Here is a 21,627-nt window from a genome sequence, read left to right on the forward strand (position 1 = left end):
GGGTTTCCCTGACGCCACTAGCAGCAGCGCCCGACGCGCGCGCCCCGCGCCCGTCCGCGGCTCTGGGGAGAAGGGGGAGGGGAGCGGGCCCGCCGCGGTCCGCGAGGCGGCAGCCGGGATTGGAGCGGGGGCGGACCGCGCGCAGAGCCCAGGAGGTGCAGGCGAGGGAGGCGCGCGTGCGCGCCCGGGACTCCGGACTCCCGCCCCCCGCCCCCGCCGTCCGCGGTCTCCGCCCCCCTCGCGCTGGTGTGTAGAGCCGGAGTCGGCGGCGGGTGGCGGCGCCTGGAACCTGGAGACCGACCCCCCCCCACCGCCCCGGAATGTACTGACTCCCCCTCTCCGCTCTCCTCCCCTCCCCGCCCCGCTGCAGGAGGGAGGCGCCCCCGAGTCTCCCCTCCCGCGAGAGGGGCCGCGCGGGCTGGGCCGGGCCGGGCTGGAGCAGCGGCGGCCGCGAGAGCCGAGCCTGCAGCGAGGACCGGCTGAGGCGTGCGGGAGGCAAGGAGGCAAGGGCTCCGCGGCGCTGTCGCCGCCGCCGCCGCCGCCACTCACTCTCGGGGAAGAGATGGCGGCGGAGCGGGGAGCCCGGCGACTCCTCAGCACCTCCTCCTTCTGGCTCTACTGCCTGCTGCTGCTCGGGCGCCGGGCGCCTGGCGCCGCGGCTGCCAGGAGCGGCTCCGCGCCGCAATCCCCAGGTAAGCGGCGGGCGCGGGCCTGGGGGGCGCGGGGGCGCGGCTCCGGCTCCGGCGCCGGCCGCTGCGGTGTTTTTGTTTAGGATCCTGGAGGAAACGTGCAGGAACTTCTCTGCCTCGGCTCAGGTTGCCGAAGAGAAAGGGGATAGCGCATGGTGGGGAGGGGAAGGGCGAGAGGGGGCGCCGCCGGGGGACGGGCAGCTGCCGAGGGGCAGATCGGGAGCGCGGGGGTCCAGTTCCGCGCTTTGTACCTGGAGGCAGGTTCACCCCTCGCCTCTCTCCCCTCCCCCAGGCTCATCCCACTTGTAAGAGTGGGACATTCTTGTGCTCACACTAGCACCAGTAGAGGCCACTACACACCTCATTAAATAAACAATCGGATGGCCAATTCATTAATTTTCAGGAAAGGAAAGGGGAGGGGACTTGAACTCCTAGTTCCCTGACCAGGGATTTCCCAGCCTCCGAAGTCTCGGGGAAGCGCTGGCTGGTCTCGAGGGACTCCTCGCGTGGGGATTGGAGCAGGAGTCTGCGGAAGAGCGGGGGTGTCAGAGGGGCACAATTGCCTGCTCAAAACCCCTGGTGTTGACTTAACGATGAGGACGCCTTGGAGAGCGGCTCGGAGTGATCGTATCTGTTAGTGTTTCCGTTATGAAATGCCTCTCCTTTCCTGGGGATTGCAACTATATTTACAGCCTGTTAACCACTCTTAACCAAGGGAATTGTCTAAGCATCGGATTTAAGTACTTGCACTATGTTTTCGGATGGCAATGTATAAACATATTGAACCTCAAAAACCATTTGCAGTTCTGTTTTGGAATATTGTTGATTACTGAAATCACCTGCGTTCCTATTTACTTAAGGGGACCAGCGAACAAAAATGCCGAGCCTTCCAGGAAGGACCTCACGGTATTGTTGAGCAGGATACACTCAGCAGTTGAAGGGCAAATTAGCATGTAATCTGTTAGTTTGTCCAAGGTGGCGTACCATAAAACTTGACAAAACTTTCACTTGTGTGAGATATGAAATTTTTACATTTGAAAGCAGTCTTACCGCAGATCCAGTACTTGTTTTTCCCTGATTTATATGAAATAATATTTAAAATCACACTGCAAGGTAACGTGACTGATAAACTTTTCATTTCCTCGCAGTGTGTGTATGTAACTCATGGCTTTTGCCAGTGTTAAAGAACAGCTTTAAACCTAAAGTACCAGTGGGTATTCTCTAAACAGCTACGTAAACAACGGTGTTTTAATGTCAAACATTACTTGTGTCAAAATCTACATTTGCACATTCAGTCCATATACGGTTTAGAACACATTTTGGTGCTGAATGTAGGTTACTGATCCAACTGTCTCTTAGATGGGCATGAGAAATATAACTATCTTGGAAAAAAGTTCCTGTTACTCATGATCTATTTTGTAAGGAAATTCATATGTAGTTCACCATGTATCAGGTAATAGATGGAGCTTTTGTTTAAAGTTTTACCGATAATTTTGTAAGTAACTAAAATGTTAGTAATTTTATTAGAATAATAAAAATAATGTAAGCAGTCTCTTAGGAAGTAGTCTTCACATCTGTTTCAACATTTACTCAATTGACAGGTTTTTTATTTTGCACAGATGAGGTGCAAGGCATATGCTCTCTGCCTTCATGGAGTTTACAGTCTGGTGTGTGGGTAGGAAAGATAGCCATCCAGCTACTAATTATATAATTAAAAAATTGTGATAAGCACTACAAAGGAGAATAGGTTTAGAGAAAGTGGATACTGGAGTGACATAACCTTGTCTGGGTGTTAGGGTGTCTCACAAGAACTGAGATCTGAGGAATGAGTAGGAGTGGAGGTGGGGAGGCTCACAGGTAATTAGTGTTGTAGTTGGGTCTAGAACATAGATCTTCTGATTCTCGGTCCAGAGTGCTTCCTATAAGCCTCTCTGCTTCATTACAAAAGCGAAAGAAATAACTGCAATAAGGAGGGGTTGGTCAGTTCTGCCATAAAACTGCGGAAGAGATCAAGGGACTGGAGAACTGAGTAAGCAGGAACTGGAACGAGCTGTCGGTAAATCAGATGTCCTTCGTCAGTAGTTTTATTTTTTTATTTTTGTAGAGTGATGGACTCAGAAATCTTTTTATAGGGGATTATAGTGAATAGATGGTAGAGATTGGGTATGTTCAGTAGTAAAAGGTGGAGAAAAATAGAGATCAGGGACAATAGGATAAATGGAAGGTATTTTTCCATCTGAGGTTAGACATAGAGACATATGGAGGTGGAGGAAAAAGTAAAAAGTAAAGGACTGGTGATAGAAAATGGTCAGTAAGGGAGGAGGGTTGGAATTGAGTAGGAACACAATCTTGTATTGTGAAGAAGGGCAGATTACTGTAAAGATATGTAGGGACCTTGGGGAAGATGACATGACAGCAGTCTGTGCAATGCAGGTCTTCTCTGTTTAGAGTGGACATTCTTCACTGAGGACTCTATAGCTTCTGCCTGAACCATTTATTTCATGATGTGATTCATTGCCTTACAGGGTAGTCCATTCTGTGTTGAATTACTTCCGTTAGAAAATTCTGCTTTATACAGTAGTTTTCACTCTCCCAACCCTTCTTACATTTTTCCGTCTTTTCTTGCCTTTTTCAGCATTTCCCTGTCTTCTGAATAATCTCTCCTCTGATTAATTCTTCATCTGTCTTTCAGGCTTTTCTTTCACTCACTGATTAAATATTGGTATCTAAAGCTTATTATATAGACTCTCTGCTCTCTGTTGCCACCTGTGAGCTAAGGACTCTCTTAGTCCACTCTTTCTCACGTGCCACTTGGTACCTTCACTAAATAGGCTACTTACATTACTCAAGTCCAAAGTTAAACTCTGTCATCTTCCCTTCTGCTTCCCTCATCCCCTTTCTCTAAACAAGAACAAACCAGTTCTTGGCCTCCATCTCTCATGTTGTTGGAATGATTGCATGGATTTGTCTTGTGTTGCCTGCCTCGGTCATCACTGTTCATCTACTTGTCCAAGTTGAGATCAAGAAGACCTTCTCTTCCCCTGTTCCCATAGCTGATATTTCTTTTTGCTTTTTACCTCTCAGCTATTTCTTGACTCTGAATTGGTATCTTTCATCTTTATCCCCACCTGGACTAACAATAATTAGTCTCTTTGTCTCTGTTACCCTTGTGAAGTCTGTCCTGCTAGAATGAGCTTTCTGAAATATTTTCCTGAGCATGCCACTCTCCTACTTAAAATCTCTCATTAGTGTTCTGTATCTTGGGTGTTAGAATGTAAACTCCATGACATGGAGATTATGAGGCCCTTTGTATTCTTTACCTCTGTTCTCACAAACCCAACAAAGCCTCGTCTCTTGTCACTCCTAACATGCACCTTGCATTCCACCACTCAGATTAACTACACAGTTTCAGGTCTCCGTGCCTTTGCACATGCTGTTCTTCCTGTTAAGCCACTTCTCACCTTGTTCACTTCTGAAACTCCTTAGCTAGTCAATGAATTTTTCTCCACCAGCCTCCTCTTCCAAAAAGAGTTTTGGTCACCATTCTGTGTGTCCATAGTTTCCTGAGTACTTTTTATTTTGTATTATTTATTTTCTTACCTCTTCTCCTCGTTTCAACCTCCAAAGGGTTGGCTGGGTTGTCTTTTTCACCTTTGTTTCCCTAGTGTAGCATTAGCATCCGGCATAGAGAAGATAACCAGTAAATGTTTGTTGAATGAATGTTGAATTGCCTTTGTCTGTAACCCCTAGGGCCGTACAGCACAAATCCAATTGCTTTATATGATGGCCCATCACATGTCTAATCATATTCATGTGTACATGTTTGCATGTGTGTGTGGGCGCCCCTGCCCTTCCCCCACAGCCTTGTCCTTTTTAAGTTAACCATCCTTAATTCCTTCAGCCTCTCTTCACATTACTTAGTTTTCAGATCTTTTGTGAGCTTGGTCATCCTCCTGGATATGCTGTGGTTTTAGTGTTTTTTGGTTTTATCATCTTTGGAAAGATCTTTGATCTTACTGAGTCATCTAAAAGAAAGGACTGATGCGTTGCTCTGCCTGTCAGAATGAGGCACAAAAGAGATAATAGAATTCTGGGATGAATGCTCAAAGAAGATAACAATTGTGACTGCTTTAAGTAAACTGTATGAAAATTAATACATGATGGTAGGATAGTGAAAAGACATGTATGAAGGCAGAGGATATGGGGTGTGACTTGTGGATCTACAACTTCACATACATCTGTAAGTTGGGGGACATAGGCAGGCAAGAATAATACCTTGCCTGCCTAACTGGATTGTCAGAAAAATCAAATGTAAAATTGTTTATAAACTATAAAGTACTGTACCTACGTAGAATGGCCTTACTGTTTCTTTGTGAACTTTAAAAATATTTTGTAATTCTATTAAATTATTTGAAAGTGTAGATTTTTTTCTGTTGGCTTGATTGATCGTTGTTGGTTTCTTATGAGTTTTTCTCTACCACAATTAAAATATTGGGGTAACCTTAATAAATCCTATTATATGGAGGCTCTATTTAGTAGTCTTTTTTCCAAACGCTTTTTGTGTTAGTGACTTCCATGCCATTGGGAGGTATTTGCCATATCATTGGTAAGTGTTTAGACTTCTGGGTAAAGTTGCATCAATAATCGGAGAGCAGTCAGAGGAAATGACTGTAGGTAAGATCATATTGACTGGAAAGCTAAGTGAAGTAAAAAAAAATTTTGTGTTTAAGATTTTGAAAAATTAACTTTGTCATGGAACACAAGCCAATGAAAGATGATTTTAAAATAGAACCCAAATTTTGGATTCATTTAGAATGAAGAGAATTGTTTGATTCAAAAATTTTGTAAATAGCAGCAAAAAAAGTCATTCAGACCCACTGATATAAGTTTGGTATGTTTCTTTCTAGTTACTGTCTATATGGCACATTATCTTTTTACATTGTAATCATGGTGTATGTATGACTTGAATGTTTTCCCTTGACATTATACCATTTTTCTTTGTTGTCATATTACCTTTAAACCATTTTATTTTAAAGACTTACTTAAAAATACATAAATATATGTTTGTTTGCAGTCAAACAATATAAAAGTACATAGAATAGAATATTTTATCACTTCTACTCACAAATTCTATTTTTTAGACCCATAAATAACCCCTTTTAATATCTTCCCTTACATGTGCATATGTGTGTATAGTTTTGTTTTTTTACACATAAGGAGGATTATGCTACCTATTGTTGTTTTCAACTTGTTTTTTCACTTAGTGTGTTGGAGATCCTTCCATGCCAGTACATACAGATTTTCCTATAACCATTATTTTAAATGTATTTATAAGAATCCAGGGAGCAGGGAGCAAATATAGTAATAGTGGCTAATAAATGTAGTATTTATAGAACACTCCCTGAGTTCCAGGTACTATGCCATGCTCTTTCACATGTATTTACTGTTTTATACGGTCTTGTGAGGAAAATGGCAATATCTTCACGTTCCACAGATGAAGAAACTGAGTCTCAAATATTAAGTGCCTTGCCAAAGGTCTCACAGCCTGTCATGTGGAAAAGTTGGCATTGGAATCCAGGTCTTTGCAACTTCAAAGCCTATGTTCTTTATTCCTCTGCATTCTGCTGCTAATTGTGTGTTCCCCTGTATTGAAGTTGTTTTTACTGTTTTGCTGTGATAAAGAATGTTGTGATGAACACATTCTTGCTTATGGTCTTTCTGTATTTTGGATTCCCACATATAGGATTGCTGGTGAAAAGTTAACATGTGTGCATGTGGGGATCAGGGTTCCACTTATTGTGGAAAAGTAATGATATCATTAAAAATAATACCACTGACTAATACTTTTATAACTTTTTCAAGGTTTTATCACTTTTAATTGTGAACTTTGGGTACTTAAGGCCATATTTTAAAATGCAGGTTCATCTCTTAACTGAAGGGTTGAGCTAATAACAAGTAATTTCAAAGGTCCCTTCTACCTTCAAGTTTCTCTTACTCTGAAGTCTATAAAATGGAACAGTGGATTTATTTCAGCTTAATAACTTCTATTCAGTTATTGTGTTCTAGCACTGGTCATTCTGATTTTCGGATACAAAAGCCACCTTTTGTCATTCCCTAAAGCTCAAGTTATTGTACACCTTTTTTTTCTAGTGCAAAGCAGGATATGATGGGAAAATCTGCTACGTTACTTATAAATGATTTTATCTGATTTTATTTTTTATGTGCAAAAATGGCTTTAGGGCTGACTTGTATAGGTTCAGTGTTAAGTAATTGTGAGGTATTTTAAGATATAGTACTACCAGAAATATTAGATGCTTACTGTTAGGCTTGGAAGGGATGTAAACTGACCAGGTTACAGAGCTGGCTTATATGAACAGGGTTTGATTCCCTGTTTGACTCCCGTATATAAAGAAAAGGCAGGGAGGTATGGTGGTTATATATGTTTTATTTTACTGAATGAAGTCAGAGCTTGAATTCTGAGGAGTTAGCAGGTTGGTGGTCTGAAATTCAGATTGCGTGTCTCTGCTTTTCCTTTTTAAAAGAACCATTAGAAATAATGTTCTTTAAAATTATTTTATAGCAAAAATCCTTAAATTTAACTTTTTTTTAAGTCAGTTCTATAGGCAAAGCTAAGAGTTGCAGTAATTTTGGCTAATTATACACAAGACTACACTGTATAAATAAAGATGAATTGGACATGCTTTCCGTCCTCTGGAAGCATTTGGTCTAATGGTGGAAATGAAGTAGATATTAGGTAACTTGATTTGGTGAGACAAAGTGCTATTACTGCTGTAGGTAGAAAAATACGTTCTGGAGTCATTATGTTACTGTTGATCAAGGAATAGTGCTGCTCTTCCTCATAATTTTGGTTCTGTATCTTTAGAGTAGTCCTAACTTAGTTTTATAAAGCAAGTGGACTAGAATTCTCAAGAAGGAGTTTCCTCTAAGTGATTACTTCAGCATTTGAATGTATGAGAATGCTCATAATTGAGCCATCTTGGGGTGCAGCTACTCCCATGTTTTTTTGGAATCTAGAGATTGATCATACTGATTTTCAGAACTGTTTATTGTCAGTAATAGTAAAACTTACTAAAGAGTCCTGAGCAGAGTGAATTTTTGAAATGATACTATGTGGAAATTGAAATTAGAATGTTTCTGTTTTTCTGCTGTAGTGGTAAAAAAAAAAAATCCCAAAATGTGTCTTTATTTATGAGGTCTAGTTAAGATAATAGCATTATAATTTACAAATTTAGGGGTAGAATAACAAATTATAAGTTTCATTTATAATTTTAAAATTTACAGCATAGCTTTAAATGTAACAAGTAAAATTTTAAGATCTTTTTGGTTAATTCTTAAAAGCTTTTGAAGTTGGAGGTAGGATTACTAGTTTTTTTTTTTTTTTTTTCTTGTTTTTGAAACTGAGTCTTGCTCTGTTGCCCAGGCTGGACTGTAATGGTGCAATCTTGGCTCACTGCATCCTCTGCCTACCAGGTTCAAACCATTCTCCTGACTCAGCCTCTTGAGTACCTGGGACTACAGGCATGCACCACCACACCCTGCTAATTTTTTTTGTATTTTTAGTAGAAATTGAGTTTCACCATATTGGCCAGGCTGGTCCCGAACTCCTGACCACAAATGATCTGCCCATCTCGGCCTTCCAAAGTATTGGGATTACCGGCATGAGCCACCGCACCCTGGCAACTAGTTGTTTTAAATTTATATAGTGTTGTATATTCAAGGGATTGTGTGCATAAATTTTTGTGGTGATAACCCCTTTATTTACTTCTTTATTTTGAGATGGGGTCTCACTCTATCACTCAGGTTGGAGTGCAGTGGCATGATCACGACTTACTGCAGCCTCAACCTTCCAGGCTCAGGTGATCCCCCACCTCAGCCTCCCAAGTAGCTGGGACTACAGTCATGCCTCACCTTGCCCAGCGAATTTTTTTTTTTTTGGTATTTTTTGTAGAGACAGGGTTTCACCATGTTGCCAAGGCTGGTCTCAAACTCCTGGACTCAAGCTTCAGCCTTCCAAAGTGCTGGGACTACACATGTGACACTGCACCGGCCTAACCTGTTTACTAATAGTACCTCACCTACTTAGAACTCAACCATTATGCACCCTACTTCCGGAATATAACGGAAGACTAGGGAATAAGAGAAATAATTTTCAAAGTAAATATGATTATCAGAGTCCCAAATGGCTTTGTTCAGAGCCTATCTTTAATTCATAGGCAGTTCTAACAAACAGTATAATCTAATTTCTCAGTCCATAGCTGATCAGAAGTGAGTAGAAGGACTATCCTGGGAAATGCCCCTGACAACAGAAGGTTGTGACAGTTGCAAGGGAAGATACTTAAACTAAGCATAAGAACACAGAGGTCTTCCCATATTCAGAAGTTACGATCTCAGCCAAGTTGAGGAAAATTTTTTTCCCTTTCCGTTACTGCTAATGGATATTGCCTACCCCTGACCTTTCCTTTTATCCACTCCCACTGTAGATACAGTTGCTCTCTGGGAGGTAGATCTTGCCTCAGAAATCTCTTGAGTCTTAATCTCACCTCAAACTAATAAGGATTCAGGTTGATGCCTGAGGTAGGAAGAAAGGAAATATGACCAGGAGGGGAGGTGAGGTGGCAGGGTATGGTTCCTACCCCTCTGGCTACAACATTTATCTTTATTGACAGTGTTACTAAACCTGATTGCTAAAATATGTATGTAGATTTTTAATTTGAGGGTAAAGTTAATTGTTGACTTTTTATTATTAAAAATGTAACATTTTGTACTACGTAAAATAAAATGTGAAATCATACACTCCATCCTCTCTTCCCAGAGTAATCACTTTTAATAGCTATGGTTTGTTTTAGACATACAAATATACTTATATCTGGTACATATATAACAAAAATAACAAGTTGGATTTTGCTGTGCATACTGATTTTTAACTTGTTACAGGACATCTTTCCATGTGAGTGTGTACACATTTATCAGAGTTGTTTTGATATCCATGTGATACTGTATTTTATGGATACATCATAATTTATTTAACCAATTTCTTTTTAATGCTCCCAAATTTTTGATTGCAAACAAATGATGCACTTTTATAAATGTTCCCATTTGTGTATATGTGCATGTAAACCACAGAATAAGTTTACGGATGTGGAATTGTAGGGCAAGAGGGCATGTGTATTCACATTATTTCCAAATTGTTTACTAAACAGCTGATTTACACTCCTTTGAGCACCAAATAAGAGAGTGTCTGTTTCCACACATCTTTGCCAACATATTGGTTATTTTCAGACTTCTTAATCTTTTTGCCAGTTTGATAGAATAAAAAAATGTATGTCTGTAAATTTTATATTTTAAAAATATTAATGGAGTCCAGCATCTTTTCAGATTTTTATTGATGGTTTATATTGTTTCTGAGAATTGCTGCCTATTCATGTGTTTTATTTTATATATTTTCTTGAATCATTGGTTCATTTACAAATATACAGAATACGTAATTAAGAATAGGAATAATTTAAAACTTTACAGTTTGTCAAAACTTCCATCGCTGCTTGTGATTCTTAACTTAGTGATAAGGAAACTGAGCAGTTGAGTTAGTTATCTGACTCCTGCTCACTACTGCTCATGCTCACCTGATGTGGATTCATAAGCTTTAAAACTGTTCTAATTTGAGGAAAAAGTTAAATATTCATTGATTTGAGTAACAAATAAGAATTAAAACATGCTATTACCTCTTTTGAAAGAACAGTTTTGGTTTGGAGTTAAGTTCATTTAGTCAAATACTTGAATGCCAGTTTGATCCAAGGTACTGTGGTGATTTAAAGTGGAAAGTGGATTAAAAAGAAACAAGTTTGAGAACAATGGATATTAGTTCCATTTTGGACACCTTGAGCCTGAGATGCCAGTAGAATGTTCCTATAAAGGGATAACAGAATTAGGGCTCAGCTGAGAAGTCTAGTCCAGAAATGTAGGCTCACAGGTTATCTAATGGAGATGATAGTTCAAGCCGTGAATGTAGTTCATGACAATTAGGAAGGAAACAGAAAGCCTGGGGCGAAGACTTAAGCATATACCTATAGTTGGGTTTCCAAAGGAAGGAAATGTTCCTCTGTTTATAGAAAAAATACCACTATGAAAGCTAAGTAAGGACCCAGAATAAGAATTACGTAAAATGATAAAGCTCAGTTTGCTTATGGAGGTTTATTGAGGAACACCTGTGTGAATAAATGAGCTAGTGCTAAAGTATTGTCACTTCTTTCCCTTAACCCTGCAGGCATGTCATGGCCCCGGGTTAGAACAGTAGGCAGGGAGAGCAAAGGTGTACAGAGCCAATTTTGAACAATTCTTTAAATGACGTATATCATAACCACTCACTCTACTGGGCTGAAATGGACAATGAATGACCTCATATGTGTCCATGCTATGAACAGAGCCTGGCTTACTCGTGGAATGTAAAATGTTACTATTGTTGTTTTTGTTATTGTATACTCGATGGAGGGGCTAGCTAAAAAGACATGAAAATTAGATAACATGGTTTGGTTTTTATTTTTATCTGATGGCTGTATGTAAATAGAGATTGTTAAATGAGTGAACTTAAGTTGAAGAGGATAAGGATTTGTTTACTTTGGATATTCAGCTTAGTTTCTTAGGACTTGAGCTGGTTTTGAAGCCATAAGTAGGGTTTTTAGATGGGTGGGCTTTTTTTGTTTATTTGCTTTTTGGCCAGGAGGGTAAAATGCAGAGCATTATGAAGCAAGGTAAAGGCAAAAGCAACAGAAATATTCTGTAAACTATTTCTTGAAAGGTTCGTTTTTATTTTGGAGTTTATAATTTGACATGTAGCAGAGGGGTGATTGTTAGATGCTGAAATCATGGCGAGATAATCTGTCATGGTAGGAAGGAAGGTGGAGATAGTGCATGTTCCAACTTTTAATGAAAATTAACTTTATCATTATGTATTTGCTTTTTAAGACTTCATTTATTTCCTGTTAGATGTTGTGGTCATCTTTTATGAATCAGTGATTTCTCTGGAGTTCGTTCAAAGCCACAGAAGTAAGCTTCAGGATTGTGTGTACTGGGAAATTCTAAGGAGTTAATGTTTGCCACTTTCTGAAGAATACTTTAAAAAAATTCTGTAAGTTTTGTGGAAGAGCGAATTTATTTCTTCTTCAGAGTAGTTACAGTTAAGTAGAGGCTTTTCTGTTTCACAGTCAGTCTTATCGGTCATTGAAATGTTGGGGTAAGAAATGTAGACAACATGGTGATAACTTGGCAGTTCCACTTTGTTCACACTTAAGTTTTTAGATTTGCATCTGTATGTGCATAGAAGCTTGACCTTGATATAAACTTTCTGTATCACAATCTTTTTCTTTCACAGCTCACTGGGCAGTTCTTCCTGCATCTAATGCTGTACGTAATGTAACTGTTTTCTAGGTACTAGGTACTTGATTTTTAAAAAGTCTGTTTGTAGATTTTTGTATGTGAGTTTGCCATTAGAGATTTAGAAATTTCACCAAAATATCACCAGGTGGGAGATTATTTATGTATTTTTAAACCTGGCATATTGGCGTTGTATTTTACTTTGTCATTATCTTTAAATTCAGCAAGTAAAGTGAAAATTGCATGTTGTTGCAATTCCTTTTTAACATACCTTAAGAAAACCCCCAGTTGGTGGCTGATATTTTCTTTCTCAGTAAGTTGGTCATTTATAGTTTTTCCACTAATGTTGGAGCAGATAATTTCTTTTGTTAACTACCAAATAAAGAGAAAAACTTGTACTATTGTAGAGAAACTTTTTTTTTTTTTTTAAATTCTGGGATTGCAGTATGATGAGATTGCTCATACTAAGGCATTCTAGAGCTGAACTCAGCTGGTAGAAGTTCTCATATTTTGTGCTCATATGAATGGCAGGTAAAAAGACTTGTTCTATTTAAATTAGTTTATATTCTCTCTGTCTCTCTCACTCTCACAGACGAATTGTTTTAACTTAAATGTGTGTATAATACGACTTCTCTGTACTTTGTGTACTTTTATTAAAAATTAATTAATTTAGAGACAGTCTCACTCTGTTGCCCAGGCTGGAGTGCAGTGGTGTGATCTCAGCTCACTGTAACCTGTGCCTCTCGGAATCAAGTGATCCTTCTGCCTCAGCCTGCCAAGTAGCTGGGACTACAGGTGCCCACCACCATGCCCAGCTGGTTGCTTAATTTTTTCATAGAGACAAGGTCTTACTGTATTGCCCAGGCTGGTTTTGAACTTCTGGGCTCAAGTAATTCTCCTGTTTTGGCCCTCTAAAGTGCTGGGATTGCAAACGTGAGCCACTGTACTTGGCCCTGTAGTTGTATATTTATGTTACGTTTGTAGCATGTGGTTAGGTTTTGTTTTCTTTTGCCTGACAGTTTTTGTCTTCTTACTAAATCATGTCTATTTAATGTAATAGTTCATATATTTGGCTTTAAACCTCTCATTTTATTATTTACTTCTGCCTGCCCTGCTTATTCTGTATTCCCCTTTCTCCTTTTTCCTGCCTTGTTTGGATTATTTTAAGTTATTTTGTATTTCCGTCTCTTTAGCTTGCCAGTTATAATTTCTTTTACTATTCATTTAGTAGTTCCTAATGCATCTTTAACTTATTTGTGTGATTTCTTGGACAGTGCAAGGCCTCTATAACACCTTAATTCCATTCGTCCTTCTCTTTTGTTCTTATGTTATTATGTTATTGTTGTGGATTTTAGTTCTCTGTATATTTAAGATCCATCAGATGTTATTTCATATTCACTATTCATTTAGATTTAGTTATTTAAATTCATTGTTACTCATTTAGATTTACCCACGTATTTTCTTTCTCAGTTGCTCTTCATTTTTTTCCCTGCATCTCTGATCTTTCATCTGGGATCATTTCTTTCTGCCTGGAGAATATCCTTTAGCATTTAGTTAGATTTGTTGGAGATGAATTTTCTCAGCTTTTGTCTGTCTGCAAACGTTTATATTTCACCTTCATTTTCGGATTTTTGAGGGGAGGGTGCTGGATATAGAATTCTATGTAAACAGTGTATTCTTTAAGCACTTAAATATGTTATTCCATTGTCCACTGAACTCTTGTCTTTTCTAGTAAGAAGTCAGCTGTTTTATTTTTCTTCTTTTTTTTTTTTTTTTTTTTTTGAGGCGAAGTTTCGCTCGTTACCCAGGCTGGAGTGCAATGGCGCGATCACGGCTCACCGCAACCTCCGCCTCCTGGGTTCAGGCAATTCTCCTGCCTCAGCCTCCTGAGTAGCTGGGATTACAGGCACGCGCCACCATGCCCAGCTAATTTTTTGTATTAGTAGAGACGGGGTTTCACCATGTTGACCAGAACGGTCTCGATCTCTTGACCTCGTGATCCACCCGTCTCGGCCTCCCAAAGTGCTGGGATTACAGGCTTGAGCCACCGCGCCCGGCCTATTTTTCTTCTTTTGTGAGTAATGTGCTTACCTCCCACCTTTGGCCGCTTTTAAGATTTGTTCTTTATAGTTATGATTGTCAGAAATTTCACCATGATGTGCCTAGTTATGGTTTTCTTTGTAATTATCCTGCTTATTGAGCTTCTTGTATGTGTGGGCTGATCACTTTCATCACTTTTGGAGAGTTCTTGGCTTGGCTGTGATTCCTTCAAATACCTTTTTCCAAATATTTTTTCCAATGCCCCATTGGAATTTAGTTCACTTAGGCTTCCTTGCATCCTTCTCTCTCTGACGGTTTCAGAAAAACTATAGATTTGTAGCTTATTTGCCTTGTTTTGGTGGTTAGGAGAATGATAGTCTCTGATAACTTTAAATTCTGATTAGAGGCAGCATTGTCTATATTGAATTCTTAATTTCATTTATTGACTTTTTCAGTTCTGTGATTTCATTTTTTAAAAATAGTTTGCAGAACTTCTGCTGAAGTTCTCCAACTCTTGTTTTTATTCCTTTAACCCACTCCATCATGTATGTTCCTATAGGAGTTTTGCTTTTATGTCTGTTATATCACCCGATTTGGGAGGTTTTCTTTTCAAGTTCTTATTTGTGATTGAATGCCAGGTGTTGTGTATGAAAAATTATAGAGATTATCTGGATGATGCTATCTTCTCTCAGAAAGGATTTACTTTTGCTTCTGGTAGGTGGTTATGCTGGAAGTACTAAGAATCTCTTATCACGTTGCGTAGGGATTGAGGTGATTTAAAATTAGGCTTTAGACTGTGAGTTGAAATATTTTCGATATACCTTTAGTTCTTGGATGTAGCCCTCTGAGGTTCAGATCCACAGTTTAAGGGATTTACCCTCCCTCTTGTCAGGCCTTCACTCCAGTTTTTGTCCTCTTAGGACTTGAGTCTGTCAAAAGTTATGCTCATCTTAGCCTCTTCAGCAGTAACCTTTAGAATCTCTGCTGATAGCTCTAGGCCAAAGGAGCCCCGCATATCAGATTTGTCCCTTTGGCTTTTCTTTCTTTTTGGATCTTGGTTCCTCAGTTCCTCATTTTGCTTTGATTGCCTTTACACAGATATTTTGTGTTTTGTCTAGTTTCTTTAGTTGTTCTCAGCGAGAGACTTGGTTTAAACCGTCTACTTGATCATTCCTGGAAGCTGAATTCTCTCAGTGCCTCTTGCATCATTTCTGTTATTTGTGTTTTATGAGAAAGTTTCAGGTTTGTCTGATTTTTCATCATGTGCAATCTGCTGTTTGTTGTCCCAATTGTATTTATTTGGAAAATTATTGAGTAGTTTTGCGGCTGAAAGCAATCCTCCTGATTTTAGATTGTTCTCTTTTCATAAACACAGTCTTCTTTTAAGTTTCTTTAGTATTTCTCTAATTGGAATTTCTCCAGTTGGGAATTCTAATGATATTCTAAAATTTGTTTCTCTCTAAGTTTTTCAGGGGAAATTTTTGCTGCAGTTGATAGAACAATCATTCTTTTCACTTCTAGGTCTTTTCAAGTGTCTGTTTATGGTGACCATGATCGTAGGATGGTGTCTATATGTATTCAGTATTGCTGGTTGAAATGGATTCTTTTGAAACTTGTGTGGATTCCTATTCCAGTATTTCAGCTGTAGATGAAAGAAGAGAAAGTTTTAGATTTGCAACAGTTTAACAGTTTGATTGACATTCCTAGATTATTGGTTTAGCAGAATGATCTACATTCCTATATCATTGGTTTCGTGGTTTGCAGGGACTAGGGGCAAAATAATAGCTAGATAACTGTGAGACAGGGAGGTTTATTGCTAATGCATTGTTTGCAATACTGAAATTCAAAAATTGAAAATTCAGTGCTGGTAATCGATTGTGGTGCTAGCTGTGGCAGCCTCCTCTATTTATTCTTGTCCCCTTGGGCCCGCTTTTTTTGAGACAGAGTCTCACTCCACCCAGGCTGGAGTGCATTGGTGTGATCTTGGCTCACTGCAACTTCCGCCTCTTGGGTTGAAGTGAGTCTCGTGCCTCAGCCTCCCAAAGAGCTGGGATTACAGGTGTTCGCCACCACACCTGGCTCATTTTTATATTTTTAGTAGAGGTGGGGTTTTGCCATATTGGCCAGGTTGGTATCAAACTCCTGACCTCAAGTGATCCACCTGCCTCAGCCTCCCAAAGTACTGGGATTACAGGTGTGAGCCACTGCACTTGGTCTGTTTCTGTCCCTTACCTCTAATCCTCAACGTGAGTGCTAAACCAGATGCTTTGTCAGCCTTTTTTCTTGGAGGCATCATGGGTCCGTCCACATATGCTTGTCACTGTTCTGATTTCCAGTGGAGATACAGGTGTTCTTATTTATTAATTAAAAAAAAATTCATTTAGTTGTTTTAGTGGACATTAGGATGAGGTGTTGGTGGCATTGGTTAAATGCATGAGCTTAGTTTTGCCATCTTGAACTGAGAATCTACACTGGGTATTTTTAGTCTGATCCAATTAAAAAGAATAGTTTGTTTTTAACTTTTATGTACGTATAGATTAAAATTGTACAATCAATGAAGGACTGTACTTAGGCTAGTTAACTCCTGCCTGATGGAAACTCTTTGATAGAGTGGGTTTTTTTGTTTTGTTTTTTTGAGACAGGGTCTCATTCTCACCTAGGCTGAAGTGCAGTGGCGTAATCACAGCTTACTGCAGCCTCGACCTCTTGGGTTCAAGTGATCCTCCCTCCTCAGCCTCCCAAGTAGCTGGGACTACAGTCATGTGTCACCATGGTCTAATTTTTTCTATTTTTTTTTTTCTAGAGACAAGGTTTTGCTATGTTGCCCAGCTGGTCTCAAACTCATGGGCTTAAGCAATCCCCTCATCTTGGCCTCCCAAAGTGCTGGGATTATAGGCATGAGCCACTGCGCGTAGCAGAGGGGGGCATTTTTTATTCAACAGACATTTTCAAGATTGCCAGCTGGTTTTGAGTGGTACCAGATTTTGGGAGTACAGATGTTGGCAAGTTCTTTGATCTTATAGTGATAACCTTTTTCTGAGGCCAAGAGACATCTGTTTGTTTGTTTATTTACTTACTGAGAACAGAAGCACCAATGTTTGTTCAGAATTTTTGGTTTTTAACTCATTAGTTAGATTGCTGAATATAAATGAATATATAGATGTTGATAATTGTTTTTATGTATATAGAAAATGTTCCAGTTAAAATCTTATCTTTAATTTCAGTTGAATTACTCATTTTTTATAGTAAATTTCAGTTTATTCTTTGACTAGATGATTATATCAATTAAGGGTTTATGTTTTATATATTTATATACATACACACACACACACACACACACACACACATTGAATTTATCCATGGTACACGTATTTAGAAAGTAGGATAGTATGAATTTTATGCCTTTTTATTTTTTAATTTAGTAAATAAGGGATTCAGAGTTAGTAAGGTAGGTAGGACATGAAACAGAAAAGAAGAGGCATTATATATTCATTTTTACTTAAAGGAAGAAGAGTTAGCAGTCTGCTTGCACCTTAAATCTAGAGTTTGCTAGTTGAGAAATCATGCTTTGAAAGTGGTTTGACAGATTGAGTATAGTATAAGGAATTAGGAAAAAGCAGGCAACTGGGGCCAAAGAGTAGATTGGAAAGGAACATGGCTAGCTTCAGTATGTGGTTCTGGGGAGAATGAGGTTATATCTATTGTAGGCATAAAATACTCTGTACAGAGAGTTGGTTGTCTTCATTTTATATCCGACAAGACTAGTACAATTTAGGGAAAGTTATTAAATTGAACCTTTCAGACTAATGCTTTGCCATGATTTAGGTTAATTTCCTTCATAGGTTGTTCATCCTAGGTAAAATATGTATTTTATTTGTAATATTACAAACTTGATAGGAAAAAATATACTTGCTGCCAGATTTTCAGTTTTTAACGCAGTAACTTTCACACTTGTTCAGGTGTTAGAACATCTGGAAGTAGTGGTATGCTTTGGGAGATATCATGAACTATAATTACATGAAACAAATGAAGTATAGTTTTATTAGCTGTAAATGTAACTCATGTGGATGTCACTCAGTTCAGTAGGAATATTTAAGGAGTGTTTGTTAGTGTATCGTAAAACTGATAATTTCATGATGAAAGTGAATCATGGAAGAGCTAGAAGAAAATAGAAAAGAGGTTTCTAAAAAGCCTATCAGTGGGGCATACATTCCAAGATCCTAGTAGATGCCGAAACCATGGATAGTATCAAATCTATCTATCTATACCAATGTTTTTTCCCTGTATATACATATGATGAAGTTTAATTTATAAATTAGGTACAGTGAGATATTAATAATAAACTAGAACAGTTATGACATTATATTGTCATAAAAGTTATGTGAATGTTCTGTCTTTCTGTCTCACAGATTATCTAAATATGTTCATATCATGGTTGACTATGGGTAACTGAAACTGTAGAAAGTGAAACCGTGGAAAGCAAAACTGTGGAGAAGGGACTGCTGTAATATCTTTTAAGATTAGATTTTCAGTAGGGTCTGGTTGCCTTAGCCATTGGCAGCATGATTAAGTGATTATTTTTTAAAAAAAAATTAAGAAAAAATTTTTTTAGAGACAAGAACTCACTCTGTTACCCAGGCTGGAGTGCAGTGGCATGATCATAGCTAACTGTAGCCTTAAACTCCTGGGTCAAGGAATCGTCCCGCCTCAGCCTCTTAAGAAGCTTGGACTACAGGTGGGCACTACCATGCCTGACTAATTTTAAAAATTTCTATAGAGACTCAGTCTTGCTGTATTGCCCAGGCTGGTCTGGTACTCCTGGCCTTAAGAGGTCTTCCTGCCTTCGCCTCCCAAAGTGCTGGAATTACAGGCAGGAATCACTGTGCCTGGCCCTAAGCGATTTGTCACGTGTATTTATTACTTTCAGGGTATCATTACACATCTACTGAGAGAAAATTTGTGGTTCTGGGGCCTGGAAGTCTGAATTTTGAGAGGCATCTGATGCATTTTATATTCACAAAGTTTGAGAAACATTTTCTAAATGTTGATTGAAAAGAACAAGATATTGCTTTAGAATTTAAAAGAAGCAGTGTTTGAGAATGAACTCCTCCTCCAGGGAAAAATGTAATTTATGTATGTTGGGGTAGTTGCTATTTATTCACTTGTGTGTGTTTTTTTTTCTTTTTTTTTTTTTTTAAAGACACGGTCTCACTCAGACTGGAGTGCAGTGGTGCCATCACAGCTCACTGCAGCCTTGACCATGTGGGCTGAGGTGATTCTCCCATCTCAGCCTTTCAGTGGCTGGGACTACCATGCCTGGCTAATTTTTTGTATTTGTTTGTAGAGACAGAGTTTTTGCCATGTTGTCCAGGCTGGGCTAAACTTCTGGGGTTGACCAGTTGGCCTGCCGTGACTTCCTAGAGTGCTGGGATTACAGGCATAAGCCACCACATGTGGCCCACTTTTAAGAAATGTCTTTGTAACTGAGTATTGAAAAGAATTGCCATTTCTCTGAAACTCTTTTAGTTGTTTTTCATGAAAATGATCATACTGTATCTGATGGCTTTTAATTTTTTTAAACTGTGAAATGTCATTAGAATTTGGATTGTATTTCATTAATGTAGTTATCTGGAAGATTCGGCTGGGCGCGGTGGCTCACGCCTGTAATCCCAGCACTTTGGGAGGCTGAGGTGGGCGGATCACGAGGTCAAGAGATCGAGATTATCCTGGCCAACATGGTGAAACCCCGTCTCTACTAAAAATACAAAAAATAGCCAGGCATGATGGCACGTGCCTGTGGTTCCAGCTACTCGGGAGGCTGAGGCAGAAGAATCGCTTGAACCCAGGAGGCGGAGGTTGCAGTGAGCCGAGATTGCGCCACTGCACTCCAGCCTGGCGACAGAGCAAGACTCCATCTCAAAAAAAAAAAAAAAAAATCTGGAAGATTCAAAATTATAATTTTTAGAAGTTTTAGTTTTGCTTTATTAACTGCTTCGTGTTGGAAGCAGGAACATAAATGATAAGGTCATCTGAAAGTCTCATGTATGTAAGCTTTTTCTAACTCTCTAAAAGAAGGTGAATTTCAGACAAATTCGGTAAACCTTTATTCAGTACATGTTGCATGCCAAGCTCTATGTTGGGACCATGAGGATGATTAAAACTTAAATCCTCTCCTGGTAAAGTTCACACTCTTGTGGGAATGAGATAGGGAAGGAATACATGTAAACAAGCAATTTGTGCTTTGCCTAACTTGAAAGAATTTAAAAGGAATAAACTGACCATTATAATACATGAAGAAAAAGGGTGTGAGTGTGTGTGGAGGTGGGGTCGTGGTGGTGATGGTGATGTTTCACACTTAGGCTGTTGTAGTGGCCTAGGTAGTTTACAGAGATAAATTGGATTAGCATGATGGCAGTGTAGAGAAGCACGTGGAATAGAAAGGTATTTAGGTGATAAGGTAGAATTTGGTGATGGATTCGATATGGTGGTGAGGGAGGGAGACATGTCAAAGATGATTCCTAAGGTTCTCTAGGATTTGCATAGAAAGGTAATGGGTTGTAAGGGAGGGAGACATGTCAAAGATAATTCCTAAGGTTCTCTAGGATTTGCATAGAAAGGTAATGGGTGGTGAGGGAGGGAGACAAGTCAAAGATGATTCCTAAGGTTCTCTAGGATTTGCATGGAAAGGTAATGGGTGGTGGTATCTTTTACTGGGGAAGAACTAAGTGTAGGGGGGCAAGAAGAGCATGTGTTTAATTTTGGATGTTGCTAATTTGATACGCCTTTGTGATATCCAGGGTCAGTGGTTACAGTCTGGAGTGTGATGAAAGATGTGGGCTGTAGATTTGTGAGTCATTTGCTAAGAATGTGGTTGAATTGAGAAAGATGGGCTATTATAAGACAGAGAAATGAGTGGAGAAGGAGGGAGAAAACCAGGAGAAGGTTGTATCATAGGAGCCAAGGAGGAGAGTATCTGATTCTGCTGGCAGATTAAGTATGGTGAGGATTGGAGAATGTCTTTTGCATTTACCTGCGAGTCACTGGTGATCTTATTGACACCTGTAGGTGGAATTTGGAAGCAGGTTGAGGGACAAGTGGGAAGGGAGGAAATGAAGACTGAAAAGTTCCAGAAATTCAGCCATGAATGGGGATGACTGAATGTAGTAGTTGAGGTCTCATGAGTTGGGTGTGGGTGTGTGTGTCTGTGTTTAATGGATGAGATTCTGGAGCATAGTTAAACATGGAAGGCTCTATTTGAGAGGGATAGTTTAAATATGCAAGGAAAATGGGATAACTGACAGTGTAAGTTTCCTGGGAAGGTTGGGAAAACGTGGGATTTTGAGCACAAGTAGAAAGATTTGCATTTGACCCATTGTGGGAGAGAGAACTGTCCTTTAACAAGAGGAAAGGAACTTGAGAACAGTTGAATATTACTGTTAATGAGGCAGTGAGGCCTTTTGCTGTGCATGATAAGCAGGAGATGGTTTTCAGGAGTGTTTGGGAATTGGTT

General features: G+C 39.4%; 1 protein-coding gene across 4 annotated transcripts in view; it reads left to right on the forward strand.

Moving 5' to 3' along the window:
- Nucleotides 1-349: 349 nt before the first annotated feature.
- Nucleotides 350-21,627, forward strand: part of NEO1 (neogenin 1) — a 249,381-nt gene continuing 228,103 nt past the window's right edge. For 2 of the 4 annotated variants that reach the window (XM_021667498.2, XM_021667500.2), the window contains exon 1: nucleotides 350-692. In XM_021667498.2, coding sequence (XP_021523173.2) covers nucleotides 563-692 — 130 coding nt within the window. In that variant the 5' untranslated portion in view covers nucleotides 350-562. The remainder of the gene's footprint in view (nucleotides 693-21,627) is intronic. The other 2 variants (XM_064382335.1, XM_021667499.2) reach the window with 1 other exon arrangement.

Source organism: Aotus nancymaae, unplaced genomic scaffold (genome assembly GCF_030222135.1).
Source record: "Aotus nancymaae isolate 86718 unplaced genomic scaffold, 86718_ANA_hifiasm-v0.15.2.pri h1tg000003l, whole genome shotgun sequence".
Classification (NCBI taxonomy): Eukaryota; Metazoa; Chordata; class Mammalia; order Primates; family Aotidae; genus Aotus; species Aotus nancymaae.